The following is a 24,521-nucleotide window of genomic DNA, read 5'->3' as shown; positions in this document are numbered from 1 at the left end:
CACAACATTTCGGAAACACCCTGTTTATATTCAGTCGTGTGTATTACAAGACTTCTGCTAGTAACTTCTTTCATTTACAGCTAGAAGATGTATGCGGCCAGTGCATCTTCTTTTCATCTTTCTTCTTTTTTTCCCAGCACAAAGTAAACTTGGTCTCTGGATTAACTCTAGGCCTTCAAACATGTGTGGTGACGTATTGGGAGAGCTGAAATACATGTTATGCTTACAGCCTCAACTCTTATTTAAGTGAGTGAAATATAATTAAAGACGGGTGTCAAAGCAAAACATATCTGTGTACACAAGCTCGCTCAAACAGAACAAGCGTTGTCTGTGCACACAACTATATTAATATTGCTGCTGTCACGAATCCTGCCTGTCTGGACTTTGAGCATGTGGTGCAGGGCAACATGAGAGGGGTATTTTTGTTTAAACTGCTGCTTTATCTTCTGCTTTTTCATTAGGATTAGTGCTGAACGTAATCTTTGCATCCACTTGTAAGGTTGGTCTGACGTTTTGGTAAACTCGTGATTAGAAAATGGTTTTACTTTAATTCTACTTATTTGAAAAGTGTGAAGCTTTTCAGCCACACTACTATCCTGCATCCACACCCATCTGACGTCCCTCTGTCCTTAATTGCTGTTTGCAGAAGAAACCCTTGAGAATTTCCTCTGATTTGGCTTTTAGCCATGATTATAGCTATGCTCGTTCGCTCCAATGCGCTACATGTTTATGTGGTGGAAAAAAACAAACCAAAAAAATAAAGCAAGAACTAATTATTTGTAAACAAATTACAAAGTGAAATCCGCAGTGTGGTGTGATTCCATTTTTATTTTGTGGAGCTCCAAAGGCACCGTGAAAAGTTCGATTGCATAAGTGCGCAATAGAATAAATGTCACTGGCTGAACTTCAGTCTGTAATTATCAATTTGAATCACTGAGCCTAGCTTGTTTCTCCACTGAACCCTGCCCTTGGCAGTAATATAGCTTTGACTCATGGTGTTGGAGATGCTTTTCCAATTCACTGGCACGCAACATTGCTAAACAGAGGCTCTCTATTATTTTCCTTTAAAAGAAGAAGAAAGAAGAAAAAAAAAAAAGCGGGCATCCTAGCACACGTACCAGTCAAGGAAACACTGAAGACAAACATCTGTTCAAAAATTGTTTATTAGAAAAAACAATTACAAAAATTTGGGCAATACTGTGAATCAACAATTGCACTTGTATAAAAAAAATAATAATACATTCGTCGACTTCAGCCATTGAAGTCACACAGCTGAACCTGAAGACTTCTGAAACTCCTTTTTTTTGGAAGTTGAGGAGAAACATAATCCTTGAGAAGGTTTTTTTTTTGGAATGTTCTTTGTCCCTATGTTTCAGTGGCATCTCCACCTAAAGGCTTGACCCACAGCACCGAGGCATCTGGCTCCCACCGAAAGATTCAGTCCACACAGCTCGGAGGTCTCCACTCCTCCTGTCCTTTTGTTTAGCAGCTGGGAGAGCTAATCTATGAGCCTTGTGCAGTTTTATAAGCAAACTGGAACCCCCTATTTTATTACCACTGCATTATAACACCACAGCTATCTAACACTTCAGTGCCTTGAGCCTTGTGTTAACACAACAAGGCTCTTGGAATACATCTACATACATGCTGACTGCTTCTTTTTTGTTCTAAGTTCTTGCAGGATACATTCAGCTCTATCCAGCTCTGTCCGAGAGAACAGCTCCCTGAAACTCTCATGCAAACTTCAACTGCAGATAATTAAGGCACACATATTTTTCCCTTTTACATATTGTTACCTGCATGCATAAAATACGTCTACATCTTCTTTTCTGACTTTTCTGCTCCACCGTCACACCTACGTATGCGTTCGAGTAACAGAAATCACCGTAGGCACACAATGCATAGTGATGTGTGTTTTAAAAATCTCAGGCATAGGGAAAGTTGGAAACTGAGGGAAATAATTGCACTTCTCTCTTTACGCCACTCAAAGATGACAGTCGGCCATCTTATCAAGAGCGCCTTTTTCAGACATCTGAATGCCAGGTTCAGTTCCAACTTTCCGCCTGGTGAATATCAAGTGATCTCAACCCTTCCCAAAATGTCCCAAATTCCTTGAAAACACAAAAAAATATATAGATATCTTCACGTTAGGGAATCGTTGATTGGGAGGTATTTGTAGCTCACCACACAGGGAGCCAAAAGTCACTTGGGAAGGACAGGAACCAAAGCAGAGAAGTTGCTTTCCTTTCAGCCAGAACAGGAAAGCATCCACTTTACTGGACTGGAAACAAAGTGGCACCTCCTCCACTAACATCCAGTTCCTGTGAGCTCCGTCTCCTGGCGCTCCAGTCAATCTGTTAGCAAGTGCTATTAATCAGAGAGACATAATCCGGGAGAAGACAAATCTCTTGATTTGTTTCGTTAATGAGGCTGCTTGAAGCTCAGGCAGGGCTCTTGGTTCAACATGTCATGCAGCGAGGTCTCATGTTGATGGGCTGAGGGTTGGGGTCAATCTGCAGGAAAGAAAAGAAAATCAAAATGCATCAGATGAAGGTTGGGCAAGCAGATAATCCAGTCTTTAATAAAACACTCTTCAATTATGCTCAACCTACACTCTGCTTACACCCACAGATTTGTTTCCATTTAGCTATTGTTACACAACACAGCTGAGATCTCGAGGTTTTGGTAAGCAGGGAATAAAAGGCCTTTATATGTAAGCTTTTATATGTGCCACTCAATCGCAGTAAACAACAGGAGTCGCTTCCAGCCAATGGTGACTCACCTCGCTGTACACTGGCGGAGGTCTGAAGCGAAACTCTTGGACAAAAGCCATTAGGGGTCGCTCCAGGATCCCGCTCAGGTCTTCAGCATGTTGCGAGGCCACGGCGTTGTGGCGCTGCTCGGCCTCCTCCTCGGTCACCACAGAGCTGTAATCCGGAGGAGCTGCAGGGAAGAAAAACACAGGCAGGATGAGTCCACTCGCGTGACACGACGGAAAAAGCACAGGTCCAAACATCGAGCTGCTGACTCATGACTTCATTTTGAAAGCCCACGAAACATTAAGCGCCTTTGGCAGTAACAAACACTGATCTGATCCAACATGAGTTTCTGTGGAACCAAAACCTTTGTTTGTACATCTGACTCATGCAGTATTTTGGCTTCCTTGTCAAAAAAATTAAAAAAAAATTTAAAAAAAGTGGCACGCTCTAAATATAATACTGGCAAAAAGAAAGAAAAACTTGTTTGCCATGTGGGGAGTTTTTCCTTTTCTTCCCATAAAGCAGTACGGGACACTTACGCTCTGGCTGCTCGGGGATGGCCATGCGCAGCCACTCCAGGTTGACGCTGTACTGGCTGCTGACGCTGGATGTTCGGCTGCCGAAGGGATGGAGGGGTATGGTGCCTATGACCAGAGGCAGCTCGAGACACAGCTTGGATGTTCCGGGTACATCAACACAAACCTGACGGGAGGAAAGAGAGTTTATAATGCTACCTGGACTGACTGCGGACTCAGAACTGCAGCAGCGCCAATGTTAGGCCGGCAGCTTACCTTCAGCATGTACTCCACTTTGATGATGCGGCACTGCAGGATGGACGGACCTACGGGTGGGATTTTGATGGCGCGGCCATGCCAGGTTTCCCGACGTTTGGCACCGACGATGTCACCGCAAAGCGTGGCCACGACAGAGCGCTTCTGCTTCATGGTGCCGCGGGCGATGAACGTCTGCGTCTGAATGATAAAAGCTTTGGGGACAACAGATCTGGAGGTAGAGTTGTCGAACTCGGCAAAGACCGGTATCACCTCGCCTGTGGAGAGAGAAAAAGCACACTTAGAAAGATGAGACACTACAAAAGTTTGAGCACATGGGAAAAGCAGAATGTGCGTACCTGGTGTGTAGCCTTTGCGGTCAATCTTTGCAGTTACTGACACCTGCCCAAAGCTGCGGTACCACGCCCGCGCCATTTTATCCTTCGTACCCGCCTGTGGTGCCTGGAGATTATAAAAACCAGTGAGCAAATTCCATAAAACCCTCAAAATGCATAAATAAATACATCCCAGCGATGAAATGTGAAGTCTGAGGCACTTACCAGTAAGGCTGGTGTGTTAATGTCGATGGGCTCGATGACTGTAAATTCCTTCTTGATTTTCCTGACTGTGGCCCACGGCCTGTGTAGCTTAACTTTGACCCAGTAACGGATGCTGCCATGTTTTCCCTCGAAGGAGGTGACCAGAGTTTCTTCTGGCAGCTGGAAGCTGAATGGAAACTCGTGTTTGCCAGCAGGTAGAACTGTCACTTCACCGTTATCTGAAAGAAAGAGGGGGAAAAATTCTAAGTCAGTCACCTGTTCTTTCATTTTTTTGTAAATTTCCCAAAACAATTTCTATAACAGAGGCGCAGAGACTCGCTCTGTGGTAGGAGGAAATTTTACAGCGCAGACGATCAGGTAGCACAGACTTTGTTTTATTTGATGATTTAATGGTATGTATAATGTATACTTCATATAACCTGCATCAGCTTTGCTTGACTGTGGAAATAAACCTCAACTTGACAGTAGAATGCGCTCTGATTACCTGAAAGCTTATTTATTTGGCAGCAAATACCCACTTTTAAAACTATGCATCACAACAGACACAAAAGTATTCTACATGAATAACGCTTGTTTCATAGGAACAGTCCCGTAAGCCTGTGTTTCTCTGCAATCACATGGTTGCTTTGCTTGCTCAGAGGGGCGGTTCCTTCTCTATTGTGCTGACTGAGAACATGTTTTCCTCGAGCGATATCACACAGCTCGTCTCAACTCTCCTGGGTTCTCTTCACTCTTGCAGCACAAATCCGGGGACTCGTGTTTTGGTTTTGGTGAACCTTTGTTAGATGAATACTCCGATTTCATTTAAACAACACCAACAACATGTCAACTTCACGGGTCAAGTAGGCTGCAACAAGAAAGCCTTTCTCGTGCCCATCAGCAAAATCCCCCAAAGCAGATTCAGCTGATATGTGCTGCATGATGTATTTTCTCATTGCTGGCTGCAGGTTTTCACACAACATGCAGCCGAGCATAGAGGCTAAACTCGGCAGGAAAACAACAGAAAAATCGACAAAGCCCTTGGCTGCCCATTTCCTGCCTGTACTTTAAACCAAAAACAGCTCTGTGTCCAAATGAATGAAGCCAGAAACCTGAGGCAAAGTCAGCATGCAGAAGAGAAGGAAAAACAAGTCTGGAATTGCTTTCAATTTGGAAAAGCCAGTCTTACTCCTTTTATTTTTCCCCACAGACGTTTTGGGGGTGAGGAAGCAGCTGCTGCTCTGTTCTTTATTCACATGCTCACGTATTCTTCTTCAAGGAAGTAAAAGAAATGAACCTGAATGGCTTTCTTTTTCATTGCCAGCGTTTACACGAGTTGCTGTTCTAGTTTACAAGTTTATAAATCATTCATAACCAATGCAAAGTCTCCGATCTAAGGTTAACTACAGAAGTGGGGGCAGTTAGACTTTAACTCTTCCCAGTCAACATCTACGCAAACATCCTGAAACACACTATTTTAAGTCTGCAGACAATCTGTCCCCACACAGATAAGCTGTTTTCACAGTTGTCTAGACCGCTCGATCACAGAGAGGACACTTTGGCTGCTTGAGTTGACAGACTTACTGGACTGACCTGCCTGCAGCAGCACCTCTCTGCGGTTCAGGTACTCCACTTCGTCGCCGTAGTTCTGGGTGTACGCGGTGCTGGAGCCCGCCGATCGGGACTCGGTCCAGTGCACTTTTGCAAAACCCTCAGCGTGAAGCTTCAGGGAGTCTACCCGACTCTCCCCGGACAGCTCCAGCACCACCCGCCCGGACACAACATCCCCACTGCTGTACACAGGAGGACAGTCCACCTCCGGAGAGTCGAAGACTATGTCAAACTTTTTCAGCTTGTCGAAAATCATTTTTTGCAGGTTTTGCGACTCCTCTCTGATCTCAAACGAAAAGAAGTGAGAGATTCCTTTATTGTTCTTTCGCAGTGTGTTTAAAGGGTGCTGAGAGTGGCTCTCCAGGTTGCTGCCGCCTACTCTCGTGTGCTCGAAAGCTCGATATGATGTTCACTTTCGGACGGCAGCCTTTTTGCAGGCTGAGAAAGTGGGCGGAGTCTACGGATCATTATGTAAGGCCTCAGGAGAGGGTTGAAGGCTGGGCGATGCTGCCTTCAGGAACTCCTCCTCGGCGCTGACCCTTCAGACTGCTGTTGTTGTAAATAAGACATAGTCGAGACAACTTCTTTACTCCGTCAACGTAAACAAGAAAACCTATCAGGTTTCAAAAACGTGTGCAGAACTTGAAGTTCCCAGGATTCAAACAGCACATCTGGTAAACAGCAGGCTAAACCCACTTCAAATGCAAAAGAGAAACAAGTGGTGCGTCCGTGTTTTAGGGGGTTGTTGTTGGTCTAATTTGACCTCTTTTCTTTTTCTGCGTGTTTACAAGTTGACCTCCTGCTCCAGGAGGACGCAACAGGTATGAAACCATAGGGATACGTGCTCACAGCAGGGCCTACGAAATGATGTCAGAATTAACATGAGACTGTAATCATGATGAAAATGAAACTGAAAACAACAGCCGCTCATCTGGCCTGCTTATCAAGCAAAAAGTCCCGGCATTACTTTCCATTTTGTCGGGCTGTTAAAGTGCAGCAATTCTCCCACACACAGGCACACACACACAAAAACGTCCACATTTCCAAACTAAGCCTGAAGGAAGCATAACAAACACGCAGGCTGGGTGTGGAGGCGGTAGAGGGGAAAACGGGGCCTGGGGATGATTGATGGTTACAGGTTCTTAGAAGAAAACAGGCTTACTGGGTATGCCTCGGTCTGGGAGAGACCCTGGAAGGCTCAGGGTAGTTTCAGTCGGTACCGAAGCTGTTTACTCCACTTCTCCCCTGTCTCTTTTAACATACTATTGCAATTCAGTACAAACACAAGCAGCAGTTATTAAAGAAAATAAAGAAAAGTCATAGATGAAACGCAAAGAAAAGCTCTGCGACAGTTTAATTATGTCATCAATAGAGACTTCTTTAAATTTAACATTCGGCTCCAAAAATGTCCGAACAGAGTGATCTGTGCGCAGAAGTGGGGGTTTTAATCCGCCACTTTTGCAGGTTCTCTTCATTCAGGTCTGCTCTGTGAAAAACAAACTTGTTTACGTCTTTGTTCCCGGGACGAAGAGTCAGCTCTCTACTGCCACTTACCGATCAGCTCAAGCCCAAATTTAACTTGTAGCAAACAAGTTGCATGCAAGGAGTTCCGATTTGGAGTAAGCAAGCAAAGCCAGCACGCCATCTGCTGGTAAGCAGGAGCAAAGCCGGCTGTAAAGTGCTCCATGCTTTAATGCAGAAGGCCATGTGGCTTTCTGCACATGCCTGATAGATCACCCCCACTGCAGATGACTCTGTATGATTACTCTCGGAGGGGGACCAAAGGGGCTCCTCTGTGTGTGGAGCTGCTCACTAAACAAATATACGAACTAAATTACGACACAGCAAATATCAGTTCTATAAAGTTCTGCGTTAATTCACAAACAACTGGAGAACAATGAGCCTTAAAAAAAACACTGCAAAAAGAATGGGGAACAGCAGCAGCTGACAGCACGGTAAAGAGGGCGGCGCCAAGGAGAGCCGTGGCTTGGTTTCCTGGTTGCCATAGTGACGTAGGCTGCATTTTTTAAAAACAGCCCCCCTCCACCCCACACGTTCCCCCCTCTTCCTTCCTTTCTTTCTCCTGTCTTCTACCTCCTCCTTTTTTTTCTGCCCAGACCACATACAACATCCCACATGTTTAAATGTATATTTACTCCCGTTCTAAACTCACCAGGTATAAATAAATAAATGTATAAAATCTAAAAAAGGAAATAGGATTTTTGTTCTTGGGAAGATGTAGGACACATATCAGAAGGTTAAGGCTGTGCAAAAATAATTAGCGCTGCTATTTCCTGGAGAGGTCCTGCAAATGTCATTTACAGGACAAACCTCCCAGTGTCTGTGCCAGTGTAACATTATTCTGTACAAACCACACCAGTGCAAAATATACACATACAACTCGTGCAATAAAGTTTTAAAAAACAAAATAAAACTGCATTTGTGTGACAACATTTATGAGACTTTTTTTCTCTTTTCTGTGGCTATTAGCAAAGCTAAAGCTGTACCACCAGGTCCATCTTTCATACACCGGTTCTATGGTTCTACACCTTATTCACACTAAACAGTTTTTTTAGGCTTCACTGCCCCAATGATCATTAGGACCAAAAATTTTCAAATCCTCACAAAACTATGTGAAATCACATAGTTTTGTGAGGATTTGACAGTTAAATTGCTTTAAATAGCACACTTCATTTTATGTATAAGTATGGTGGGATTTAGAAGTTCAACATGATGAAATAACCACAGATAACTCTCCTGTTTGGCTAATTAAAAATAAATCAATAATAAAATAAAAAGTGTTCTTCCAAAATTGATGAATGAGATGAGGAAAACTACAATGAGTTCAATTGGAAACCTGTTCTTTTAGTGACATATATGACTGAGGTGCCTCCATAGTGTAGTGGTAACAACAAATCTCTTTTGCGTTGTGTAAGGAAAGGCATCAGGTCTAAAGTAGACAGTGATATATATGATTTAGGATTAAATGTAGGCTGTAGAATTAATATGAATGTAAAAAACATGCTAAGTGCACCTTTAACCGCAGAGCAGAAGGCGCAACTGTTGCAGCAGATAATGATGCACTGTCTGGAATTGCAATTTCAATTCAACTGCACTGCAGCCGCTGGAATCTAAAACTACTGGCATCTACTTATCTGCCCAAAATATGGAGTCAAACACAGCATCCTATGAAACATTAACCACTGTGTTTATTTGCACAGCTACGATGGCCTGTGCTCTCTGTTTCTCGATGCTGTCCATGCTCAGAGAATTCAACACGTTACAGTACCACGTCCAGTACAACGTCATACCCAGTGAACCAACTGCATATGTTTGGACTCTACACTAATGGGTTTGTGTTTAATGTCAAAGATTATGCTATCTGGCAGATATATCTGGTCGCTCACGCAGGTTTCCGCGCAACACATTTGGCCCAGGTGGCTCCAGTTTGCAAACTGCATCAACTACAAGACGCAGTGTTGACCAGCTGGCACACAAACAGCAGATCAGCAGTTTAACACCACATTATTCGGCGCAGAGAGAACACTTTTCATCCACCAGGTGCAACATACACTGAAATACAGTTGTTACGTTTATATTTAGCAACAGAGCCGCAAACTGCAGAAACTTTATTGACAATAAGACTACACAGCTACATTATGGGACAGAAGAAGTAGAAAAAGAGTATGAGAATGGCATCAGGTTCAACACAAATAATACAAGTGTCTTTAAAAGTGCTGTCCTGCCCTTTCCAGCAGTTGCAGTTAATAGTTTGTGTGTTCACCACTACTGTCACTGCATCGAGTGCATCAAAAATTAACTCATTTGCTCACTCAGTTGTTTATTTTGTTAAATATAAAGAAGAATGGCAAAAAATCTACTTCTCACTTGCAACTTTTGCATTATGTGTGAGCCTAATAGTGTGTTTGTGTCTCAACAGAACCTTGAAAAAAAAGACTGTGGAAATTCACCTGGGGATATTTTACAGTCAGAGTGAACATTAACCACTGTACAAACAGAATACTAATTACTCCATGTCAGTAATATCATCTGCAATCTTTAATACTAACCTCTGATCAGATGCTGTCTCTTCCTAAAATAGGTGACTTTAGAGGTGTAGTCATTATAGACGGAGTTCATGCCACGGTTTTCCAGCCAGTGTGCTGTGGCTACTCCTCGTCCCAGCACCTTCATGGAGTGTACTCTGGTGGCCCTGCGCAGCTCCAGGACCACCTGGCCAGACACCACCTCCCCACCAATGAACGCCGCATCAGCCGGACCATCCAGCTCTAGGGTGAAGGACTTTATGGAGCTCAGTGCCATTTCTACATGCGAGGACAGAAGAACAGCACATAATGTGCACACACTGTTCACCAAGGTTGAATAGGTTGCCACAGTAATGATGCAAAAGTGTGCAAAACTGTTTTTTGGGTGCTGTAAAAAATATAGGTCTACTGCAAATAGAAACAGTCAGGCAGAGTATATATACTGTAGAGTGTCAGCTGGAGACATGAATGCTTCTAAAGCTTCTGTAAACACTAGGGAACCATGACACAATGAAATTATGCATGATGTCCTACCTGCCATGTTTAAAGGCTGAATTTAAACGTGTACAATGCATTAAATAAAACTCGAATCGAACATACAGTACTGCAGTTTTTCTTTCAGAGTTATTTGTAGGGTGGGGTTTGGGTGGTCTTAATTAGGGTGTCGGCCAAGATAGCAACTATTATGCGGGCTGTTTCGGTTTACAAACATACTTCATAATAATAAAACGCTCCAGTGTTTCTGCTCTTTAAACACAAATCAGGCCTAATGGTTACTTGGATGGTTTTAGTTACCTGTTTGGCCACGATGCATTTAAATTCAGTCAGCAATATTACAAAAACATTTCCCTATATACACCAAAGCCACATCTGCTTTGTCGTGCTATAATACTGTAGTAACAACCAACACATGTTTTCTGTTTATCGTAATGCATTTGGATCAAGTCAAGTTCAGCCTAATATTATTTCCATTATGCGGCTGCTACGTTTCAAATTTATAAGCGTCCAGAAGAGCAGGTTAGAGTTAAGAACAGGAACTGCGTCTTATTAAAACAGCTGCGACCGCTGAAGTGACGTTTAAAAGGCTCCTACTAACTCACCGACGGAAGATAAGAGACGTAGAGGTCCTCGCGAGGGTCGACGTGCTCAACTGCGCGTTCGCTCTGACTCAGTGAATGTTAAATGGAAGCCCGGGCTTTATGAACGGGGGCAGGTTTCAACGCCCAGATACAAGACAGCTCCGTGCTGTACTCCAATGAAGAAGAGTACATGCTCGCACATGCCCGCCCACTTTACCGCTGAGGAGGAGGAGGAAGGACCGCGTGGAGTGTGCTCGCTGTACATCAGTTAACAAGGTGATTTTTCCCCACTGTATTTACACAGTTTGTAGCATACTTCACCCGTGTTTATGTCTGTATATAAACAAGGTTTAGGTTAAGGATAGAGAAGGGTTGACTGAAGGCTTTTATTTTGAAGGCCGTAGTTTCATTTGAACTATCAACGCTTAGTTCTCTTATTAGTTTTTCTATTTGCATTATAAATACCAAAAAGTGTGTATTAAACTTGAAATGCAAAAGCCTCTCTGTGATAGTTATGTCAGGCAGACGTGCCTGGCATGTCAGGCGTTTAAAAAGGAGGAGAACAAGGGCAATGAAAAGTGTTTTCTTGTTTGCATCTCAGTCATGTGCCCCAGCTGAAAGATCTGCTCACATGTTGGTCTAAACTTGATTAAGTTGTGATATGATCATATTACTCACTCGGTTTTTTTTGTGTTTGTAGAGTTTCGTCAATTAATGATAAAAATGTGATTATTAATAAATCAAATCAAATGTAAAAAATAAAAACATCCTTTTCAGCATTTTCTGTCTAATGTTGTATCAGCGCAATATGCTGTATATTCATTATTTTCATGTATTGGGCTTACATGTCTACAGCAGTTCAGATAAATCAGTGAAATCATAGTTGTCCTTTATAAGCACTTGTTAATATTAAACTTCCATGTCTTGAAAGCTTAATTATTAATCATTTCCATTTACTTTAAGTGCTGATATTTTCTAATCTGGTCATTCTGGAGTTTAATCTGATATTGCTCTGTCTCCCTGGCTGGCCTGCTAACTTTCCAGCCCGTAACTGGACTGTTGCCTTTAAGGTTGATGAACTCTAGCGTCAGCTTGTTTACCCCTACTTGCTTCCATTGCAGGCTTCTTATTATTACTATTATTACTATTATTACTATTTTATCATCAGGGCCTGCTTCTCTGTGTCAAGGCTGTGTATTGCTACAACATGGATTGTTTTTATGGAGTTTTGTGGTCAGTCATGCTTGAAGGAGGGGATGAGAATATTTCTCCAAAACACACGGTAACCTTCTTCTTGGCAGTCAGCGTTGACAGTGTAAACAGGGTGGAAGCAGGACAGTCGGGTTTGAGGCCGCTTTAACTCTGCAAGATATTGCAGATGAGGCTAAAGGTTTATGTTTAAGCCATCTAACTGCTAAAGCTTGTACTTGTACACTGACTCAACATTTCACACAGTGCTAGCCTGGGTAAACATTTATTTATTATGATCAGGCCAGCAAGTTCATGGGAATTCTTCTGCAGTTCTCTGAAAAACAAAAAACAAAAAAACACTTGAACTTAACAGATTTGTAATTTTTAAAGAACTCGAGGATCATGGCAAAAGATTAACACGAGGATACATTTGAACATGTTGTACATGTTTGTTTTTTTGTAGAAGCTTGCAGAAAACGTAGTACCTGTGTTTGACCTTTTTAATCATTCACACTGCTACATGAAAACAGTTACGTGAAATTTTAAAACATGGATTTATTCATTTTTAGAAGCCTTTATAAAAAAAAACAATAACAATATCAGTAATAATCACATATTCTCTTTAACACTCTTTGTTAACAAAAAATGCTATTCTCAGTCACATGACGCCTAATGAGAGACGTGACTGCAGCCTGTGTGATGCAGGTTCAAGGGTTTGATTGCGTAGTCCTCACTGCTGGTGGTTCTGAAATGCTGCTGGACCAGTGGAAACCTGATGTTGCTCTATTTAAACAACAAAGATCAATAAACAGAATAATCAATATTATTTAATGATTCACAGGATAAGACAAAAATGGAAGGAAATAGAATGTATATAATTAGTGCAGTAGTCTTGCCACTAATATTATTTTTACTAATTTGGGAGCAGATATCACAATCCTGGCTCCTTCACACAATAAAGGGGAGAAATTAATTTTTGCACCGTGTTGATTGACCGATGCAGAGTTTTTCTGTCCGTCTTTAAAGGAAGGTAGTCATACTTGGTGGTGCTGAGGCCCAACCCTTGTTCTGTCAGATACAATGAAAATGTTTAATATATTCACATATCTCTTTGAGCAAGAAAGAAAAAGAAAAGAAAAAGAAAAAAATAGTAGTAGCATCAGATATAACACAGGAGGATCATTACATCAAGCTTAACATAGCAAAATACATCATCATCAAATGTAAGTCCAGGCTCTATGAGTCAAGTTAACCTGAAGTGAAAAACAACCATTCTTTATCTGTTAGTGAATGTTTAAAATACAAAACTAAGCAGGAGGTGTGCTATCTTACATCAGAGAAGGAGATTTTGTTGGTGGGGACTGACATCCTCTCATCCATCCGTTGTGTAGAGAACTAACATTTTTGTGCTTTTGAATCCTAACAACTGGACCTTCTGGGAAATAAACAAAACAGACGAATCCAGGCAGATAAATGAAGACAGAATAATATAATAGCCTTGCATTTTTATCCTAATATCGTATCATAATACTTTTGATTTTAAAAGAAGCTTTTAGTCGCACAGTCAACCTACAGATCATTCAGGTGAAACCCTGCATCAAACTGTAATCCATGACCTCACTCTATTTTTTTTAGACTTTTTACTAAGACAGAACGATTGGAAACATAATATACAGAATAAACTCAAAAAGATAATCTGGTTTTAAACTTGTAGTCAAATATTAACATTTAAACACTGAGTATAGCAGATGAATACAGACCATCATCAAGTAAAAGTGTTCCTGCTGAGTCATGTCTCCTCAAATTAGACAAAGAGTACGTGTAATAATGAGCATAGCCTTTGGATGCCAGCTTCTTTTTTGGTATCCAAGGGCCATGAACTTTTGCTTAGCTTGATTTAATAATTCCGGTGTTGTGAATTATTAGTTACCAAGAATGAATACTAGAAAAAAAAAAACCTGTGTGGGCATGGAAGAATATTCTAACCCAGCTTGTGGTAACAAAAGTCCTCCCTAGCTGTGGAGGACCAGGAGTCTGTTGAAGCAGTGTTGTGCTTGCTCTTTCACCACAGGCTGCCTGTATCAAAAACATAGATAATTCATTTATTATTTGTGTAGTGGGGAGTCCAGAAACTAGTAATAATTTTCATATTTTGCATCATTTTAAAATTACCTTTGAATCAACTGGATGTAAATGTTACTGTACATCTTAAATCTCAAGCAGGACTAGTGCAGGACTACCGCATCAAAAAAGAGCTATAAAGAGAGGCACCAGGCACTATGGCATTAATTGCTTCTACTATTTGACATCTTTGTGTATACAGCCGATCATGTGGAAGGGGTTTTCCAGTGAAGCAGAAAGGTTGCAGACCTGCAGACACCGGCTGACTGAATGATGTAGCGTGGGTTGTCTGTCTTTCCACAATCTTGACACGATCAAACCCAAAGGCACTGAAGAGGTGTGCTGGAGGGAAACAAAACAACAGCCACCGTTATGATTTGTGTGCTGATAACACCCATGTCCTGGAAAACTTCATGAAAAGGTCAATACTCTTTTCACTTCTGCACATCTACTTTAAGTTGACACTCAAGGTCAGACTATGCACACAGCTGACAATAGACCTGAGAAAATGGGTTCCCTGGAGCAGATGAGGATTTACAGGGAAGACACTAAATTCAGTTATTAATCATGACCTGCAGTTATGGCATTGGGTGCAAATGTATGAGAAACTTGTGGGTAATACATTTATTGCATGTAGTTGAAAAGCTGTAGTCAGTGTTAGGTTATTTTACCTTTATATTATTTTTATTGTTAATTTATTGCTAATTTTATTGTTAATTAATTCAGTGTTATAGCAAGATAACATAAGCATTACGACTTTTATGTGACCTAAATCAGGTATAAGGTTGAAAAGTTCAGTTGTGAGAATTTTGAGAATTTCAATTTTTTCATGGAAATTTCTATCAGAGTAAATATTTGTCCTACTAGAACAGTTTATATCAAGCAGTTCAGATTTTCATCCCTGCCACGTCGTTATCAGAATATAAAGCTATCATTGCGATGTCTCATGACGTAAGAGATGCTGCACCCACTTTATTACCCGTTTCACTGATTGAGCAGCCCTGCTCCAAGTTCCCTGAAAGGTGTTGTTGTACTCGGAGACAAAGCTGTGATCACACACGTCCCCTTTATTTGTGGGACTCTGTCTTCTACAGAGAAATTAATGATTTTGTTAAACATTACATTCTCCTGGATTCATAGATGAGTGCTCACAATCACAAGAGGTCCCATACGTGTTATTCGTTACAAGGTGATGAAACAATTGAACATTGAAACAATTGCATTTTGAAAAGGTTTACCTTCTTCTTGAGAGTAAACACCCAGATCTGATTAATATTCATGTCAGTCAAATGTCACTTTAGCAAGGAGTCCATGATCTAATGTGGATTTTTCAATTGTACCAGAAAATCCAAAACAATTAATCTGATTATATTTTAATTGTGTATATTTTACTAAGCTAGATGTTTACCTGTAGCTTTAACAAAAGGAGAGCCAGAGTGTGGAATGAAGCTCACTCGGATGGTGCTTTCCAGAAGCTTTTCCACATGCTGGATCCACATGGTGGCGAATGTTGGTCGGATGGGTCTCTGAGGGAGTTGTAAGGAATGAGCCTGGAAATTATGGGCATGCGTGGTGAGGAATTCGGCCATCCGAGAGTCTGTTTCCATCTTGAAGTTAGTTTTATGCATGGCACGTGGGATCAGGGGAATCTGTGGCAATGAGTGATGCTGGTAGGACACCGCTGTCTCTGTGAAGTACTCAGTGTACCCCAAGTCCTTGGCATGCCCCTGGGCTGGGACAGGGTGATGACATGGCTCTACCTTCTTTAAATTAAAATGCTGGAAATCCTCTTGGAAACAGGTTGAGTATGCATCTGGAACGTTTCTGTACAAAAATGGGATGTTGGTCGATGGGAGCAGCTCTTTCCCCATTCGACGGGCTGAAATCAGTGTTTTCTCCAACAAGACAGTCATACTTAATACCACAACTGTCCTACTTGAGTTACTGTAAATTGCTTGTTTAGCATAAATATGATTCTGAAGCAGGTAAAGAAAATGCTGCAATGCTTCACCAGAGAAACGTCTGTGCTGTGGAACATGGTAATGTTGATACTGCTGCTTGCTGCTCCTGCAGAGAGAAAAATAAATACTGTGGTGTCCTGTTACCTTTCGAAGACAGTGAGTGGAGTGGACACAAAATTATTCAGCAGGAAGATGTATTTCCATAACAAGGATATGTAAAATGTCTGTGTTATTTTAGGTATGAGAATTTTCCAAAACAGAAAAATGCCTTGCTGAGGACACAGTAGACTCCTCTCTGCCTTTTCTTTGGTGGCGTTAATTCTATAAAGTCTTGTCTATTGGTACCATAATACATAATCATAGATAATAAAAATGCATTTGGCAGTTAACTCATTTTAAAAATATGGGCATAAGCTTAATGGTCTATGTTTTGAAATGATTAAAATATAAAACAAAATAATCCGTCTTTGTCACAAAATAAGCTAAAAAGTTTATTTTTCACAGCTGTAGATTACCTAAAATGTCCTTTTGCAGTACAGCATGATCATTTCAACATTACAGTGGAACATAGGCTTTAGGGAGCATTTTAAATAATGGGAGCTCAATTAAAATACAGAATATATTTTAAAAAGCTTTGATAAGACACAAAATTCAAGTTAGATATGGAAATGCATACATTTGAAAAAGCAGCCTCTTTTTGTTTCATTCATACGGGTTGTCGGTGATCGCAGTCACTTCCAGTTCTTCAACAGCAGGTGTCCGTCAAAGTTCATTTTTGACCACTCTGAATCTTCACAGGCTCGTATAATTCACAATGAGAGTCGGCACTCTGTCAATCGTTATATTCGCTTAGTTTATGCCGGTATTATTTAATTAACTGATTTGTATGAAGTGTCAGAGCGAATTACACTGCTCGCTCCAGTTGTCTGTTTATAAGCCTCCGTGGTGTACAGAGCTGATTATTACAGCTAAATGAAAGGGGAAATATCTAAGATGTTTTCATAATGAAAAAATAAAGTTTTAAAAATGTAAACACTTTGACTTCAAATCACATTTTATTCTCAAAGAGACAGCAAATTAGGAAGTGACGTATTTCAGCGTCAGCCTCTTCCGCTCTCTTTTCGTTGAGGCTCAGCTAGAGGCCGGGTGGGTAGAACGTTTTGTTCAGCAATATTTAACGTTTTTAAGATTATAATAAATGTTTGAATTTGACTAAAACAATATCGCTTTCATCCTTTAATGACAGCATGTATGTTTGATGTAGTCTTACATTAGTTTCAACGAATAAAATTGACATAATTGTGATTAAATTCCGCGCTGACGATAAGCATGTGGCAAGGCCTGCAACGAGCCTCTTCTGCTAGCGCTTGCTAATGTAATGCTAACTTACCAAAAGCGCCGACAGTCGGCAAAATGATGAAAAGAGTTTATTTATTAGGATAAAAGTTGCGAAATCTTTTATGATCTAGCTTTATTATTCATCTCGCAGGCGATTCGGTTTTTACTGTGATCAGTCAGCGAGCTAAGTAGCTACACGGCTAAAAGTAAAGCTAACGTCATTTTTCTATGAACAGCCTGCAAACATGCAGATCTTCGTGAAGACGTTGACGGGGAAGACCATCACCCTTGAGGTGGAGCCCAGTGACACTATTGAAAATGTCAAGGCAAAGATCCAGGACAAGGAAGGTGAGCTACCACGTCTAAAGTGACGCTTGTGACTTCTTGAAAAATAGTTGGCTGCTCAAGATGCAATTGGTGTACGCCTTAAATAAAAGGGACAATTCGAGTGAGCCAGACTCTACATTTTAATACATGAAACTGCGAATTGGTAGATACTTAGTGTCCAGAACTCTAGTGGCTGTGGTTTTGAATTAGAAACGTGGGTTCTTTGCCTTTAAGACTGTTTTGGCTTAGGCTTACAAGTTGAAATAGATTTGCACTCAAAATCATCCTGTGAAGTGATTTAGCTTTAGATTCTGTTGTAGTTAATGTTCATGTTAAAGTGCAGATTGGTTGACTAGTGTTGTGTTTACAGGAATTCCCCCTGATCAGCAGCGTCTGATCTTTGCTGGCAAACAGCTGGAGGATGGCCGCACACTGTCCGACTACAACATCCAGAAAGGTAACGGCTGTGTTGTTTCTGAAATTGGCAGTGGCACACAGTAGACAAGCTGCCTATTATATAAGCGTTATGAGAAAGTACTCATTAAATTTGTTTTATATCACAAATGCGCTTTGCTGCAGTTGCCAGTAGTTTGTATATAACGCCATTTTGGATATGTAGCTATGGTATGGTGTCATTATTTCTGTGTTAAATGATTTTTGATTGACTTTTAAATAACCAAGGTGTGCATCAGTTTTCCTGGTAGAGTAGGCTTTCTGTTTAAATATAAATTTGACATTAACATGATGTATTTACTGTTCACCAGAGTCTACTCTCCATCTGGTTCTGCGTCTGCGTGGTGGCATCATTGAGCCCTCACTCAGGCAACTGGCCCAGAAATACAACTGCGACAAGATGATCTGCCGCAAGTAAGTCCAGTCCTAAGTATGAAAATTTGATTATCCTCAGGTCTGCTCTTATTTCTGTTGATATACATTTTAAATATATAATTCAGTGTTGGTAGAGGACCTTATAAACTACATTTGGAGGTCTTTGTATATATTTGAATTGAGAAATAATCAGGTAGATAGAATTACTTTGTTTGATTGCACAGTGCTTTAGTGTCACCTGAAATGGCAGTTGGGAACAGCTGACCTTAGTTTTTGGCTGAAGTGGGTTTTCTCAGCATCTTTTTCATCTCTAAACCCTGAATGTTTTTAAATTGGTACGCTGACCTTTTTGTTTTGCAGGTGCTATGCCCGTCTGCACCCCCGTGCTGTCAACTGCCGCAAGAAGAAGTGCGGACACACCAACAACCTTCGTCCCAAGAAGAAGCTGAAGTAAACATTTACAACTAAATTGGCACTTTGTGCTATTTTGTGTTAAAATAAATGTAGAAAAAAAAAACTGCTGCTTGTCTGATTTGTGTTATTTAATGAAAATGTAAAGGTGTGTGTTTGTTAAATTCACTTGAAAAGTGACCATAAGGCTGTGCTGGCTAAATTAACAGCCAGGAAAAAGTAACCAGATTAACTGCAGTAAGGTGAAGCTGGTGTAATTGACTATTGGGATTTAACAAGAGCTCCCAATTAAGTCCTGTGATACTCATGAAACCTGCTTCTTGGATCTGGTTTAGGATTAAACTTAAGATCTGTTCCAAAACTAGATGATGATAATTTTGTGTAGTTTACAACAAAACAACGTGTCAATTGACATCAATGTTGGGCAACAAAATACGCAGCTGGTGTAGTGATTTAGAAGTTAGTGTGCAGGTTTTATCTGGCTGGTGATTAAATACAAGTTTTCTCACTGGTTACTGTTCTAACCCAAGCAACATGAAGGGAATAGTGAACTTGAACTATTTCATAAATAAAGTGGAATTGTGAGGATTAACACCAGGTTTTTGGGGGGTTTTCATCACACAAGAACCACAGCAGTGACTTTGCATGACAGTTTTAATGTTTAAAACATTTATATACAAATCCCATACAAGCACCTGCTCTCCTCAGATTCAGTTTTTGTACCTTGTACTTCACAACACTTCAATGAGACTAACCTGAACTAAACTATTCTGAGGTATTTAGTCATACTGAAAGGTTAAATGTGTCAGAAAGCAATGAATGATGGGTAAAAGCTGACATGAGATGAAGATCAGTGTCACTCATAAATTGGCTGTTTGTCGATTCCAGTTGTGGCTTCTGTTGGACATCTTTGGTACTGCGATCTCTCAGAGCGGGCAACAGACGGTTTTTAAAAAGTCCTTATTCCACCGTATTTTCTGAGGGATCCACACTCAAGTTCAAAAATATATCCTTCAAACATCTGGTGATCTGCATTTCACAAAATGTATCGTGAGACTTTACAATAAGGGGTATCAAAGTGTATTATTAACTCTTCAGGACAGGCATATTTGAACAGAACCATAAAGTGCAGTAGTAAAACGTGGTTTATCATTGCAGCCACAGATGATGATGATAATAAAACACCAAATCTCTAAAAGGAGACACAAGTGCAATTTAACTCAACAGGTCCTGAAATATGAGTTGGATTACTCCTTTCATGTTATGTAGCTACACAATAATACTGCACATTAGTCGGTTTTAAGACCACTGATTATATTTTGTATCATAATCACGTGTTGTGAAATGCTTAATTATCCTTATTCTAAAAGGAAAAAGTATTTACTCTTGCAGCACACAAGAACTACACCTAATGTGTTAACACAGTATCATTGTGCAGCCCTCAAACAGGAATAAGGCCGTTTGAAGTGTTTCTGATGTCATTCATATGGAGCTTATTGAGAGGAGCTGCTAGCCTGTTTTCTTCATGCTTACTAAAGGCTGGTAGCAAATTCGCATAATCTGGTGGAGCGATGACAAAAAATGCGTGTATCAACTATTAACAGGCAATTAAGCTAGAATATTTTTTTATTGCTAATTTGTTAATTGTTGCATGTAGCAGCTGATGTTAGAAACCCCCAGACCTTTTGTAACTTGTCAAAGTGATGAAATATCAATCTTTATACCAAGTGTTAATGTGATAATAGCAATATAATGCAGAAATGTGTCATTAACATATTTAGTACATTCAGAATTAGAACTGCTGCAGCAATTCTTTTGATTATCTGCACTAAAACTTAAGAGAATCCTAAATCAGTATATCATATACACTGTCAGCTGAACATGCTATAACACTAACAAGGAAAGTAAGAGGGGGTAATAACGGGATGCTATTACATTATATTGTAGTTTATTACATTAACACATTTCACAATTTGACATGTTACGATTCTGGCAGTCACTGCATCACCAGCTGCAAAGACCTGCACCTTATTTGTACCTAGACTATTACTGTCATACGAAGAAATCAATAACTCATTACAGGGCAAGAAGCAAAGATCGATAGATATTGTGCATCAGAAATTCTCATACAGCGCTGACAGACAAGTCAATTAAGTACCAATTTACTAAAACTTATGCAGTTGTGCTTTTAACTGGAGCGGTCCGAGGTTACACGCACACATCCTCGCATGTTTCACCATTTATGTGAGGACACTCGTGCTTAGCAAAGCCTTAAGGGACATTTCACCTCAAAATAAGATACATCAATAGTTTTATTTATCCATCTAAATCTATTTGACCTCAGCTGTAGACATATCTACTTTCTCATCTTACTATAATACACAGATTTTATTATCATATGCAAAATTTGTTTCCTCCAGCTCCTCCTACACGACCAGTACTTGAGCAACTAAAGTTGGCACACAGGTACATCCTAGGAAGGTTCTTATCCATATCACATGACAGCCACCTAGTAATGGGTTAAAACAACCTGTTTTTGTTTGTTTGTTTGTTTTTAGCATTTAACACCTTATAAAAGCATCAAATTTTATTATTTCATAACAATAGCATCTGATTTATATCCAAAAAGTTTGTTTATGATATAGTATAGATTGCCTGGCAATCAACTAGCGACAGGCTTTTAAACTGACCTGATTTTAGCCTTTACACACCTGTAACACAGCAAACAACCCTACAGCACAGGCATGTGCTAGTTAATATAGTTAATATAACAAAACTAAAAGGCAGTTTTACCTTGTGAGCAGATTGATGTAGGATTTATATTCTGTCTACTTAACCAAGCCTATCAGCTGTATCACTGGATCTAACTGTAATGAGAAGTTTCTACTCATAACAGTGTGACAGCATGTAAACGTTAACAGCAGCCTCCTCAGCTCTGTTGTAAACTTGACTAGCTGCAATCTTCGTTTGGTTGGTGAGTGCAGTTGGGCAGAAAGAAACTAACTCCTACACAAACCTGCTCACACCAAAGTACCAGGGTCAAACGTTCTGCTATTTCTTTGATTTCAAATGCATTGTTTGTGTTTGTGGTCATTATGTTCAAGAGAATGCATAGATGCTTCTAATCGTCACCCTCACCAGAGCAAAAACATGTACATTTTGGGGGTAACTGTCCCTTTAAAGTACCCTTTAAAGTTGTTAGGGTCGTTCCAAATGTCCTCACATCAATGGTTTTGAACCAGTATTAGTAAACACACACACACAGCTTCACATTTCTTGGCAGGTATGGGGCTTCTGCAGAGCTCATGCAGGGCTCTTGTCGTGATCTACTCTGCAGCTCCACCGAGCCTCTCTCTAGGGTTATTACTATTATGGTAACTGATAGTGTTAAGCAACAAGGAAAATGTACATTAAGCAGAATTGTTATATAACTTTGTGAACACGGACAAATGTAAACAAAATAAAACTTGGCACACACGTTGTGAAGTGCAATCTCAGTGTTCGGGTGGGAAAACGGCACGTGTACAGACCAGAGCTGCTGATATTACTCTCCATAACAAACTCAGTTCCTGCAGCTTGAATTTTGCAACATTTGTGGACGTTTTCTCCATCCTAACTGCGAGTAACTCATCGATGAACATAAATAATAGAGTAAGTGGTGAGAAAGAGCAGTCCTTATAAAACATGAACAAAAACAGTTGTACGCTGGCGATGGAGGAGACAGAATGGGAGCAGGTTGTTGCATCTCTGAGTTTGTAGATGTTCGGGCTGGTGTCAGACCAGTCTAGGCTGATGATGGTGAACTGGAGCAGAGTTTATTCAGGGCCTTTGCTTCCAGAAGCTCTTACACAGCTCACACTTTTACCGGGTGCATCTCCACAGTATCAGCAGAGGATCGTCACTTTTTAAAAGCAGACATGACAAATACGTACATTTAAGAACTGAAAAAAGCGAAAACGCTTCTGCCAAAACTGCACTGAAATAAGCATTTATGGAAAGCCACTTTGTTTCTATGACCCAAATATGGAGATTTATGAAAAGTTGCTTATGTTTAATGTAGCTATAAAATATAAAAGCAGATTATATTTGATTTCACAGCTGTCCCAAGTTTGATGAAACCCTTGCTCTTACAGCGCTGCAGTTTCATGGTTCGAGGGTTTCAGACTTCCTACTTTGCAGGAAAACAGAACAGTACAAACCCTGTCAGGTAAAAATCTTCCTTCAATATCGGCCTTTGCAAAATTCTACGGTAATCAACTCAGGGTGTTATGTACCATTAGGATGAAATGCTTCACCTCTCTTCTTTACTACTGAAAATCACAAGGTCAGACTTTGACAAAATCCACTTTCGGACATGCACTTCTTTCCATTTACCGCGCATCGGTTTACATCCAAATGAACACTGCAGTAACTTTTCTATGTTGCGACTGCAATCCTACTAGGGTGGACCGAGTAAAATTTACAGATCACTTTAGCATAGCAGAGGGAAAAAAGAGGACAGGGCTCGCCAAGACGCGAGGTAATCTGAGGAATGCAATGTGGAGGGCGATGCAGGAGGCTCAGTACAAGATCTCTTTTTACTCAGTAATGTTTCAGCATTGGCAGAGTGTGTTTAAGTCACTAAAACTCTCCAATGCTCCATGTATTGCAAAGATTGCATCACTTTGTGGGTGCGTCTGAGGGAAGCTATAATGTAAATCTGACTCATGTCTGAATGAGGAGATAAAAAAGTCTGAAAAGTGCTCATTTTTATGGCACCAGCAACAGAAGGACTTTTATATGAATGGTGTGAATGGCAAACAGCACAGGTGGTTTGCTCTGCACATAGCACCTTTAAGAGGTTTCCAATGCTGGACTGATGGTGAAAAACAAAGAAAGTTCAACTATAGTGTGTTTGCCTCCATGTTGCTCTGATCCCGTCTCTGCTGTTAGATCAGTTAAACTGGAGGGAACGAGACTGTGGAGATGCACCCCAGCTCCTGCTGTGGCTACTTGCTGACCAGTTTTGCCAGACTCTCTCTCAGGTTGTTCAGGTCACCGATTTTGATGTCCAGAACGTCAATGATCCGTCGTACCTCGACCTCCGCGTGCGCCTGCTCCTCCCGGTTGGAGGCCAGGGTTTTTTCTGAGCTTTGAACGCGATCCTCCAGCTCCACATTTCGTCTCTCCAGATCCTGCAGAAGCACGGTTATTAATTCAGGTTTTCATTTTTCTCTTTTCATTTAACCCAGTAATTGCTACCAAAAGCGCATCTTTGCCCACATTCTTATCCACAAAATGCCATAAATGTTAGTTTCTCCAGAATATGTTGACAAGATTGACAAGTTATGTTTTGGGAAAAACCGGATCACAATTAACCGAGTAGAAAAAGTCAGGCCTTTATGCCTTTATATTGTGTTTCTATACATTTAAACTTCATAAAATATGCTGTAAAACAGATGTATTCCAGGGAGATACTGCGGCTGCCGACTGCTATAAAATTTGCTAAAAAACTCCTCTCGGAGTAATTCAGTTTAAACTGTTTATAATCCAAATTCAAA

The 24,521-nt window shown here is 40.6% G+C and overlaps 3 protein-coding genes across 6 annotated transcripts in view; 1 reads left to right on the top strand and 2 right to left on the bottom strand.

Moving 5' to 3' along the window:
* Window positions 1-1,145: 1,145 nt before the first annotated feature.
* arrdc2 (arrestin domain containing 2) lies at window positions 1,146-10,932 on the bottom strand. Of its 3 annotated transcripts, XM_040034101.1 has the most exons (8): window positions 10,826-10,932; window positions 9,750-10,004; window positions 4,090-4,307; window positions 3,889-3,991; window positions 3,551-3,807; window positions 3,299-3,461; window positions 2,783-2,943; window positions 1,146-2,513 (listed from the first exon to the last, which is right to left on the bottom strand). In XM_040034101.1, the coding sequence occupies exons 2-8, from the start codon at window positions 10,000-10,002 to the stop codon at window positions 2,460-2,462; spliced, it is 1,209 nt and encodes a 402-aa protein (XP_039890035.1). In that variant the 5' UTR covers window positions 10,003-10,004; window positions 10,826-10,932; the 3' UTR covers window positions 1,146-2,459. The 3 variants fall into 3 exon arrangements, with proteins under 3 accessions (XP_039890035.1, XP_039890018.1, XP_039890027.1); XM_040034084.1 differs by lacking the exons at window positions 9,750-10,004; window positions 10,826-10,932 and adding an exon at window positions 5,653-6,141; XM_040034093.1 differs by lacking the exons at window positions 9,750-10,004; window positions 10,826-10,932 and adding an exon at window positions 5,662-6,137.
* Window positions 10,933-17,175: 6,243 nt separating this feature from the next.
* uba52 (ubiquitin A-52 residue ribosomal protein fusion product 1) lies at window positions 17,176-19,091 on the top strand. Its single transcript, XM_040034133.1, has 5 exons — window positions 17,176-17,223; window positions 17,652-17,763; window positions 18,113-18,199; window positions 18,507-18,609; window positions 18,931-19,091. Exons 2-5 carry the CDS (start codon window positions 17,661-17,663, stop codon window positions 19,022-19,024), a joined length of 387 nt encoding a protein of 128 aa, XP_039890067.1. The 5' UTR covers window positions 17,176-17,223; window positions 17,652-17,660; the 3' UTR covers window positions 19,025-19,091.
* A 526-nt stretch (window positions 19,092-19,617) lies between these two features.
* The window catches only part of LOC120734975 (homer protein homolog 3-like), a 52,428-nt gene continuing 47,524 nt past the window's right edge, over window positions 19,618-24,521 (bottom strand). For both annotated transcript variants that reach the window (XM_040034111.1, XM_040034120.1), the window contains one exon: window positions 19,618-24,155. In XM_040034111.1, the coding sequence (XP_039890045.1) occupies window positions 23,970-24,155 (186 nt within the window). In that variant the 3' untranslated portion in view covers window positions 19,618-23,969. The remainder of the gene's footprint in view (window positions 24,156-24,521) is intronic.

The sequence above is a fragment of the Simochromis diagramma genome, unplaced genomic scaffold (genome assembly GCF_900408965.1).
Source record: "Simochromis diagramma unplaced genomic scaffold, fSimDia1.1 OVJJ01000334.1, whole genome shotgun sequence".
NCBI lineage: Eukaryota > Metazoa > Chordata > Actinopteri > Cichliformes > Cichlidae > Simochromis > Simochromis diagramma.
The sequence above is the reverse complement of the archived record's forward strand: the minus strand, read 5'-3'. Positions and strand labels throughout refer to the sequence as shown.

Bases quoted from the DNA above. Each gene is read 5' to 3' on its own strand.
- arrdc2 (XM_040034084.1), bottom strand. From the start codon at position 5,935: ATGATTTTCGACAAGCTGAAAAAGTTTGACATAGTCTTCGACTCTCCG. The intron at 2,944-3,298 runs GTAAGTGTCCCG...TCTTCCCTGCAG, and splicing joins CATCCCCGAGCAGCCAGAGC to CTCCTCCGGATTACAGCTCT. The intron at 2,514-2,782 runs GTGAGTCACCAT...TCTTTCCTGCAG, and splicing joins CTCCGCCAGTGTACAGCGAG to ATTGACCCCAACCCTCAGCC.
- uba52 (XM_040034133.1), top strand. From the start codon at position 17,661: ATGCAGATCTTCGTGAAGACGTTGACGGGGAAGACCATCACCCTTGAG. The intron at 17,764-18,112 runs GTGAGCTACCAC...TTGTGTTTACAG, and splicing joins AAAGATCCAGGACAAGGAAG to GAATTCCCCCTGATCAGCAG. The intron at 18,200-18,506 runs GTAACGGCTGTG...ACTGTTCACCAG, and splicing joins CGACTACAACATCCAGAAAG to AGTCTACTCTCCATCTGGTT.